The 10,686-nt window shown below is 44.2% G+C and overlaps 1 protein-coding gene across 1 annotated transcript in view; it reads right to left on the reverse strand.

Annotated features, from left to right (window-relative positions):
* The window catches only part of Bptf (bromodomain PHD finger transcription factor), a 122,790-nt gene that overhangs the window by 39,651 nt on the left and 72,453 nt on the right, over window positions 1-10,686 (reverse strand). Inside the window, exons 15-19 of the mRNA XM_023713906.1 lie at window positions 8,469-8,619; window positions 7,164-7,206; window positions 4,018-4,264; window positions 2,996-3,147; window positions 2,127-2,235 (exon numbers count right to left, since the gene is read on the reverse strand). Coding sequence (XP_023569674.1) covers window positions 2,127-2,235; window positions 2,996-3,147; window positions 4,018-4,264; window positions 7,164-7,206; window positions 8,469-8,619 — 702 coding nt within the window. The remainder of the gene's footprint in view (window positions 1-2,126; window positions 2,236-2,995; window positions 3,148-4,017; window positions 4,265-7,163; window positions 7,207-8,468; window positions 8,620-10,686) is intronic.

Raw genomic sequence — 10,686 nt, forward strand, 5'->3', positions numbered from 1 at the left:
GGTCCCTGATGCTTTGCCAAGCTTGTTCTAAGTAGGTGCTTTAGACCACTGAGCCATCTCTCCAGCCCCCTTCTGTATAGATTTAAGAATATGAATTTTTGGTACAGTTTTATTAAGCAATGAATTTGAACTACGTAGTGTAGGTGTTCAAATGCTTGTTAAATATGTTGTATCTACCTCTAGGTTTAGCATCAATGGTATGATTTAAATTGTCATATGAGGGGCCGGGGAGATGGCACAGTAGAACAAGCGCTCCCTGGCAAGTGCAAGGGCCCGAGTTCAATCCCCAGTTCATCAAAAAAAAAAGTTATTTGATAATTTGCTTATAATTACATACTGAAATTTCTGTAATGTAAATGTTATTAGAACATGTATCTTTTAAATATTTCTGAGCAGCAAAGGTAATTAGTACTATAACTTAAAATATTAATTTCTATTTTTATTTCAAAAAGTGTGGCCATTACACATGTCTAGCTCTTTGGAGCTTACTACGGTTTTGGCGGTGGCTCAGAGGCTATTCCCACCAACAACCCTAAATACTCGCCATGACCGCGCCTTCCTTAGGACATGAACACTGGCGCACCGCAGTCCCCTACACTGTTAATGTCTCCTTGTTGCATACTTTTCATAGGTAATATTTGATACATAAGAACTCAAGATAGTTTTAAGCCAACTTATTTAAAATGTAATTAATTAATTATTATAACTTTTTTTTTGAGACAACGTCTTGCTGTGTGTCAGGCTGTCCTTGGACTCACCAGTCTGCCCAGGCAAACTGATCACTTGATCTCTCAAGTTGGAAGGGAGCCTCTTGACTCAGCTTTCTCAATGCTGGGATTACAGGTGAACACCATCAGGCCTGGCTTCTAGCAAACTTAAAGTGAAATTCTATGCCATAATTGTTTTTTTCTTTCTTTTTGTAAACACTGAATTCTACTGTCCATTATTAGTAGGGCTACTACTCAGCATTCATTCAGTATTTCTTTGACCTTTATACCATTATCTTTGGGGCTGGGGAGATAGCTCAGCAGTCTAAGCACCTACCTGGCAAGCAGAAAGAATTGTGCTTTGATCCCCGAATTTGATCCCCAATACTGTAAGGCGTGCTAGCCCTGGAACCCCGAGTGCACCATCCTGGTGCAGAAACCAGAAGTAATGGTGCTCGCCTGTAATCCCAGCGCTGGGGAGACTGAGACAGGAGGATCACTACAAGTCTGAATTGCCAGAGTGAGAGTTTGTATCCAATAAATAAATAATATTAAATAGAGAAATTTATTACATATCATTATCTTTGACTACCTTTTTGTTTACCTTTAAAAGCTTTGCTTGCAATTTGACTTTTAGGTAGTTTCTCACAGGTATGTAGGATTTAAAAAAAAAATCTTTAAGGGGGCCAGCCTGATAGGTCAGTGGACTAAAGCACTCACTTCGGCAGACCACAGGGGCCGGAGGTTGGATGCCCCGTGTGTAGTGCTGGCCCCACCCTGGGGCACACTGAGAATGCGACTGAGACAAGGCGTGGTGGTGCACGCCTGTAATCCCAGCACTTGGGAGGCTGAACCGAGGAGGTTCACTATGAGTCTGATCTACATAGTGAGACCCTCTCCTAAATACAGGAAAACAAAACAAAAAAAACCTTTAGAGTCCTTAACTTTCAAATACAACAGCTTAGCTCTATTCACATTAATTGTGATAGTGAATGTCTGCCATTCCCTTTGAAATCTGGTTTTACACTGTGTTTTACATATTTCCTAGCTGTTTTGTTGTATTACTGTCTTTTGCTATACAAACGCTTTCTTTTTACTTGAATTATTCGAACCTATATACTGTATTTATTAGTATCTTCTACTTTTTTTTTTTTGCGGAACCAGGGATTGAACTCAGACCCTACTGAGCCATCTCCTCGGCCCTCTTCTACATTTTCGGTGAACATATTTTTCTTATTGGCAGGCAAGACCAAGAGTAAAATATGGATACAATACACAGTGTGATAGAAATCTAGCATGGTTTGAATTATTAATTAAAATTGGCATTTTCTAATTTATACAGTCCAGATACAGAGTAATACAGATTCTCTTAAGACCAGCTGTTTATATGAAAAATGATTAATACTGGTGGGTGAATACCTGGCTGAACCATCACCGGTGTCCGAATAATTGCCTTTCCTAGTGCTGGCTGTGGAAGTGGTGTTCTAATCACTGTCATACCAGGGTGGATCTGAGGCCCTGTGAGTACCTATAAATGACACAAAGGATAAGGAATTAAAATATTAAAAAAAATTGAAGTATGATGGACTTAGAAAATGAGATCTTTAAACATTCTATACTGATAAAAATGTCTATAAAAAAGAGGCTCATAGATATCACATTTTAGTTATATTAAGCATCAGAATAAAGATAAAATTTTGAGAACAAATTTAATTTACTTCCAATAAGAGCACATGAAACTCCTTGCCATTGGCACCTACGACGGCCGGCAAATGGCAAGGCCAGCCATGCCTCAGCAAGGCTCTGCTCCCACGAAATGCTGAGCCCGATTTTCTTGCAGTTCTGATCTGTATCTGCAACCCAGAGCAAGATGGAGCCAAGCAGCCAAATGTTCTTTCAGCTGCAAGTGGGAGTCTATGGAGCATGCTACTTCAGTTTTATAGGCAGAACATTTTCATGTCTGCAAAATTTTAGACCTTTTCCATAAAATTAATACCACAGCCCAATATATTTAATAACTGTGAATACCAGCTGATAACTGGTTACAGTATGCAAGACTGTATTGTTTATTTTCTAATGAGGCTACACAGCACATTTCCTTGCATGACCCAGTACTGTCCATTGATTTATGCATGGTTTACTTATAAAACACCAGAACATAGTTATTATTAAACTATGCTAACATACCAGTAAGGACATGTTAAAAATGAATACTTCATATAATAACGAATGGATTTTCTCCATTACTTCCATACTTTGTCACAGTTCCCACAGCAGAAAGCTCTTACTTGTGATGTACTTGTGGCTGTGCCAGAGGCAGAGGTATTAGGCCTGATCGTGACCGTCGCTGTCCTGGGCTGGAATGAAGTGAAGGTTTGCTGGCTTGTACCTGCACTCGATGGAATGATACCCAGGACTTTCTGCTGTACTTGAACAACGCCTTGAAAGAAGATGAGCAAATGATGAGCAAGCGTCCCCTTTAAGGATGCCTAGTAAGTGTGGCTTGGTTTCTGAGATGCCACATGTGGCAGGTTTGTAGTGGACTACACAGAATGTGAGATCCGAGGACTGAGATCAGTGAGGAGGAAATGGTATAATGGCGACAGCATGATCTGGCGAATGTGAATGCGAACTCTTCCCATTTCCCTTACCTCCTTGTGCTGCGGGCACATTTACAGCGACAATCTTGCTGTTTGCAGGAAGTGGCAGTTTGGTAATTACTTTTCCTGCCATAGTGACTGGGCTGCCTGTAATGTGGAACGTCTGCCCTGTGCTGGCAATGGTTGGAGCAGAGGTGGCAGCTGTGCTGGTGGCTAATGGGGTATAAGACATTTAATAAGCTTCAGATTTAAAATAACCAGCAACGTAGTGACTTCTAGGAAGGGCACCAATGCATGAAATGTGGCTATTTCTGTATTTTTAATAAAAACATTTCTCTCCACTCAAAGTGAACTATGTAGATGTTATAAGTGAAATAATGTAAGAGAAGAGCTTTTCTAATGTCATATGATGAATATTATCTGTAAGAAACCAATGGTCATAGCTTATTTGGTTAATCAGCTGCAGAAGGAAGACAATTTTCTCAAGAAATGTTATACTTTAGGGCTGGCAAGATGGCTCAGCGGTCTAAGGCACCTGCTTAGGCAGGCACAGGGGACCGGGGTTCGATCCCTGGCACCACACAGCGCACCAGCCGACCCTCAGGGTGGGCTGAGAAAGAAGAAAAAGAAATGTTTCACTTTAGTAAGTAAAGAATTGACAATGCTTTTTCCTGAATGGAAGCAATGTTTTATGCCATATGGCTGTGTACCTGAATTGGACTGGCCTTGCTTAACCCATGTAGCAAAAGTCTGATGAAAGCTCTTGTTTTGCTGGAATGTAACTGCTGCTGGAGATCCAACTTTGGTAGTCAGTACCATTTTAGTTCCAGGAGTAACTGAGCCACTGATGGGGGCTACCATAACTTTCTGAGCTGGAGAGACAGTGCTGGGTGAACTGCTTGTGGGGGCTGTAGTAGAAGCAGCAATGACTGCGGGCTTCTGCTGTTCCAATCGTTTCTAAAGAAGTCAAGGGAGAGAAAATGTAAACCAAAAGAGTTCCACACACACAGCAGTCATAATTTCTCTCACTCTACCTTTTGTTTTGCTTCCTGAAACAGGGCTTTGCTATGTAGTTAGACCGGCCTTGAACTCACTATGCAGCCCAGCTGGGCTCAGAGTCATGGTGATCCTCCTGCCTCAGCCTCCTGTGTGCGGGGACTACAGATGTGCACTAGCATGTCCCGCTGGTGTTTCACTCCTTATGAGAAAATGCGACTATCCAATCTACCCCTGAGGGGGCCTGGCCCTAGCTCAGTCCTTTAAGTGGCTGCTTCCACAAAGCTGTCAGCCTCAGGTTTCTGGAGTTCGAACCTCACAACTCTCCTGCTGGCCAAAAGTGCCCTGAAGGCATTCGAGGAAGAAAAAAAAAAAATAAATAAAACCCTTATTCCAATCTACCCCTGACTTTCATTTCCTGATGAGTGGGGTACTTTGCATGTGTCTACATCACATTTATTTCACTGAAAGTACTAGGTTGTTCACAGAAAACTGAAAATAGTAGAATTTTTCTGGCTGCTACAAATACCTCAACTTTCAGAATGAAAACAACAGAGATGTAGATAATTATATTTGAAAAGAGTAACACCCTGCTGCTCAGTGGTAAAATTTAGAGCAGACAGTATGTGACTGGAGCTCCAAAAGGTTTCTGTTTTACTACAGTACATTAATTTATCTAGTCATAAAGAGCACCCCACTCTTTAATATTGCTAGTCAGGCTGACAACCAATTAAACAAGGAGAAAATACTAAAACAATTTTTCTAGGCTTGGTATTCAGTTTGAACAAGAGAAAAACACATTAGATTATTTTATAGAGAATGGTGTAATATGACAGTTAAAACTGTAAGTTAGGGCCAGGGATGAAGCTCAGTAGCATAACGCCTGGCTGCTAAGTGCTGGGTCCCAAGTTTGATTCCCAGGACCAAAACAAACACACAAAAACAAACTACACATTAAAGATAATCTGCACCTCTCTTAGTATAAACTGCTGAAATTTTCCAACAGCATATCCATACTGGTCTGACAAGCACAAGCTTACACAGGTACAAGCAACAGGTAGGATGTATTGCAAACCTGGTGACAAATGCTTCATCTTCACTATTATATTTATTGCCCCTTCAGCCCCATAACGTTGCTGATACTGTCACTCTAGACATCAGGAAACCGAGGCTCACAGAGGTGGTATAATTGGTGCCAGCCTACACGGACAGTTCAGCAAAGAGCTAGGGTGTGCCAGGCCAAGTCCCCAGGCCGTGCCACCTTCCGCTGCTGCAACGGCTGCTCTCCAGCGTCACTACCCAAGCACTCCACTCCTTCCGTTTGCCCAAGTACAAGGTAAGGCGCTTCACATGACCTCTTATTCTTCATAACACAAAGACTTTAGTTCTACACAATTATGAGCCATCAGCTAACTGAATCAACTTTAAAAAGGCTACCCAGGACTGGGGAGACAGCTCTGTGGCACAAGCATGTGCCTGACCAGGGCAAGGTCAGGTGTGATCCCTGGGACCACGTGCTGTGCCACCCGAGACTGGGCGTGGCGGTGCACCTGGAATGCCAGTGCTGGGGCGGCTGAGACAGAAGGGACACTGTGAGTCTGAGCTGAGGAGTGAGACCCTGGAGGCAGCCCCGAGTAGCGCTCCACACCTGTAATCCCAGCGCCGTGGGGAGCTGAGGTAAGAGATTCGTACATGGGAGTGCAGACTGTGCCTCTGGGAGACACTACTTCAACATCTACAACCCTGAAGATGCAGCTCAGGGCTAGACTGTCCCTTGTCAAGCATGTGTGAGTCTCTGGGTTCAATTCTCAGCACCCCCGAGGCAAATAGCCAACCAAAAATTTCGCCACATTTAACACTCCTTTACTTGGAAGCTGTACCTTCAAAACTGCAGATGTAAGCTATTTAAAAATAAGTATTCATCAAAAACTTTAAAAGAAATACACTGTCACACTGTACAAATGACAAAATATAGCAAATAAAATAGAAAACAAAACAGGCAGGCACCTGGGCACAGTGGTGCACGCCTGCAGGCTCAGCTATCCAGGAGGCATGAAGACGCAGAGCTCATGCTCGAGGGTAGCCTGGGAGGCCTCTTCTCAGAAGAGCAAAGTAAGAGGTGAGGGTGTAGCTCAGCGGCACCCTGCCTGTGGCTTTCAGCCCCAGTACTGAACCATACCACACCATGCCCAGGCAATTGGGATTTAGGATAAATTCCCTGGGACAGATAACATCAGATATAGAACGCGAAATTGCCCTTTTGAGGATGAGAATCTATAGCAACTGAAAGACAAAAAAATTGCAACTTTTATACAGTTTTAGTACAATTTCTTCATTTTATTTGTTTAATGTATTTGGTATAGGGTTGCACTATACAGCCTGGACTTGCAGTGATCCTCCTGTGTTCAGCCTCCCCAGCACTGGGATTACAGGCATGCACCACCACACCTGGACTCAATGGCTAGTGTGGCATGTAGTGTCAGGGATTGAACCTCAGTCCCTGTACTTGCCTAAGCAGGCGCTTAGTCTGCCGAGTTGTCTTGCCGGCCCTAGTATAATCAATTTCTTATTTCTGTCTGTCTGCTTTTCTAAGCGCTAGGGATTGAGCGCAGATCCCCACCAAGCACTTTATCACTGAGCTGTATCCACTGAAGCTGCTTTTAAGCTATGAAATAGTTATAAATAAGACATACTTAGAAACAAACCCCACAGGAATATACAGATTTCCATGTTTTGGTGTGCATGAATTTGACTAAGAAGGTAAGCTCGATGTCCAGCAGGTATCCTACTAGACAACAACCACAGCTGTGGTGGCCTCCACTTGTAGCAGGAAGTCCACTGCCACCTTCTGGGCACTAACCTTAGCTTGCTGCTCAACTGCTTGGGCCTTTTCTTTCTCCACTCTGCAAGAAAAAACAGGGCAACTTATCAGAAACCACATGATCAGACATCTGGCATCTAATGGTGAAATGTTTTGATATCTGAAGCATACAAAATGGTGTCCCTAATCCCAGCTCACAGAGGCCCATCAGGCTGCTCATTTATTTATTTTCTTTCTTTTTAATGTATCTAGTACAGGGTCTACAGGGTCTCATGACACAGATCAGACTCGTAGTAGTCCTTCTATTTTCAGCCCCCCAAGCGCTGGGATTACAGGCGCGCACCACCACACTGAGTCTCAGTTGCTGCCTCAGTGTGCCCCTGGGGCGGGGGCAGTGGGGGGGATGGAAACTTGGTCCCTGTGTCTGCCTAAGCAGGCACTTTCATCTGCTGAGCTCTCAGGCAGGCCCAGAGAGCCGTTAGGAATGGGGCAGGACAGCAGGAGGTCAGCCACGGTGGTAACGGAAGCGTCCTGTGCGTTTCTAGCCGCTGGCAGGATTCGAGTGAGCCTCCAGCTCCACCTCCCGTCAGACCGGAGTGGACCAGACTCTCGGGGCTGCCAGTAGTTCTGCATTAGAGGGCTCGTACAACTGTTTCACTATGTATTATAATGTAATAATGATACACTATATATATTACAAAGTAGTAATAACAAATGTTATGGCTTAAATTACCCCCAAACCAGTCAGTAACCCTTAAAAAATTGTCTTTTACAGAACAAATCCACAGTGCCAAAGAGATTGCAGACCACTGGATACGAAAGCATGGAATTATTTCTATTTTAAAATACAAGTTTAAGATAATTAGAACCAAATGAGTGACACAAAGTGCGAAGACCTTTTAAATACCAGGTCTCTGGAATGCTGGGGCAGGAGGATGCAAAGACTGAGCCTCACCTGGACCACTGAGTGAGGTCTTGTTTCAAAAGTGCAAATGGGTTTGGAAATGTAGTCCAATGAGAAGGCCCCAGCCCAGGTCCAATGCCCAGAGCCAATGAAAAAAAAACACAAAAGAAGACCACAGATAACACTTAAAAATCCAAAGGTAGAAACAGGCTGTGGTGGCGCATGCCTGCAATCCCAGCACTTGGGAGGCTGAGGCAGGAAGTTCTGCAAGTTCAAGCCCACCCTGAACTGCATACCAAGACCCTGTCTCGAAAAACAAAAGAACAAAGGTGGAGTAATATTAACTAGACTGCACTGCATAAATTATTAAAGTGATAATTTTTAAATTCTGAAATAATAAAATCTTCAAGTATCTGACTTTACGCCAAGCATTCCTTTACCTCTCAGCAAATGCCCTGATTTCCCATAGTTCCAACTCTTCCTCTGCTACCCAGGTTTCAATAATAACAGGGCCAGTCTGTTTTGGTGTTTCTGGTCTCTTTGGCCGCAAAGCACTTGATCGAAGTCCTTTCCTCTGAGGCGTAGGTGTTTCTTTGGAAAAATAAGAGTAGTTTGAGCAATGCAGCTTTGACAATTAAAATACTTCTGGCCCTTCCTCTCATTTTAAGAAAGCACTGGTTGGCAAAAGTCTTCTTAGAGGGCCACAGGATGTAAATCACTTCAACCATGCAGGCCAGACAGCCTTGTCTGCAGCTTTTCAATTCTGTCTCCGTATCACAGTAGAGACCAAGACAGTATGGAACTAACTGTGGTTGTTGCAATCAAACCTCATGTGCAAAAGCAGGCAGTGCGCCAGGCCTCGTAGGTCACGGCTTGCCCTCCTCTGCCATGAAAGGACTATGAGCCGTGTGTGTGTGTGTGTGTGTGTGTGTGTGTGTGTGTGGTACCAGCGATTGAACTCAGGACGCTGCACTTACTAGGTAGGGGCTTACTGTACTGAGCACCTCCCTAGCCCAAGCCTATGAACCTTTAACTGGCCCCTTCTCCTCTGCCAGGAACTGCACTCTGATGACCCCCCGGCCACCCCCCCCCCGCCATGTGCCACAATCTAAGACCATTTCATCTTCTAGACACCAATAAAGATACAACCTGCTTCAAAAACCTAGCACACTCCTGTCCCACCACGCACTTCTATGCCAGTACCTATTTCCTACTCAGCACTGGGGAAGCAGGGGTTACGGCAGTCATCCAGCATTCAGAGGAGATAGGAACTAGATGAAAACACATAAAAATCTCCTAATAATACATATTTAAAAAACAGGTAGGGGCTGGGTAGATGACTCAGTAGAATAAGCACTTCCCTGGCAAGTGCAAGGGCCTAAGTTCAATCCCCGGTTCCACCAAAAAAAAAAAAAAAAAAAACCAGGGAGACGGCGTGGTGGTGTGCGCCTGTAATCCCAGCTCTTGGGAGGCTGTAAACAGGCAGATCACTACAAGTCCAATCTAGTAGTGAGACCCTGAACAGCTTGTAGAGCCTTCCCTAAAATACAGAAAAGAAAAATAAAAAAGGAAGCAGGGAGAGACAAGAGCTAGACAGACCATCACCATGCTCAGGGGACGCAGAAGCGGCACAATCAGGGGGAAGAACGCAAGGAAGCCATCGCGGCGGGTGGGACTGCGCAGCACTGCACAGGGCGATGTGGGGGTGGGACTGCGCAGCACTGTACAGGGCGGAGAGGGTTCCCAGAGCCGCGCTCTGGAGCCTGCACACCTCCTGAGAGCACAGCCTTCCAGTGACATCTCTGCTAATCAACTGGGCTGCCAAGTTAACTATGCCAATATTACACTATCAGGGCTGGTGAGATGGCTCAGTGGTCTAAAGCACCTACTTAGAACAAGCTAAGCAAAGCACAGGGACCACGGTTCAATCCACCAGCACCACATGCCAGCCAGCCCCGCCCCCTGGTGGCTGAGCTGGCCACAAACACACACACACACACACACACACACACATAAATAAATAAAATTTAAAAAAAAATTACACTATCTACTCGGATAGGTACTACTTTATTGGCATTCTTTCAAAAAGATCATTTTTGCTATTTATCAACATGAAATTCTAAGTTAATGTAATCAATTTTCAAAAATGGAATGTATGCATTTAGGGGGATTTTCATACAATGTTTCTATTGAAAGACACTGTTTTCTTTTTTAAATGTATATAGTTGGGGCCAGGAAGATGGCTGAGTAGAATAAGCGTTTGCCTGGCAAGCGCAAAGGCCTGAGTTCAATCCCCAGTTCCGCAAAAAAAAAGTACTTGGTTGTAGCAGGGTCTCACTGTACAGCGTGGACTTGTGGTGATACTCCTGCTTTCAGCCTCCCTGGTGCTGGGATTACAGGTGTGTGCCGCTATGCCTGGACTCTGGGGCTGGCTGAGCCGGCGCTGGTGGCAGGGCTGGCATGGCACGTGGTACCAGGGATCAAACTGTAGTCCCTTTGATTGCCTAAGCAGGCGCTTTAGGCAACTGCTGCTGAGCTATCTCCCCAGCCCCAACACACTGTTTTCTTTTTTTTTTTTTTTTCAAAGTTTTATTGATAAACAGATAGCAATGAGACAGTTTCAAATCAAATCGGAAGGACAGTTTCAACAAATAATAC

The sequence above is a fragment of the Octodon degus genome, unplaced genomic scaffold, assembly GCF_000260255.1.
Source record: "Octodon degus isolate 3935 unplaced genomic scaffold, OctDeg1.0 scaffold00033, whole genome shotgun sequence".
In the NCBI taxonomy this organism is placed as follows: Eukaryota; Metazoa; Chordata; class Mammalia; order Rodentia; family Octodontidae; genus Octodon; species Octodon degus.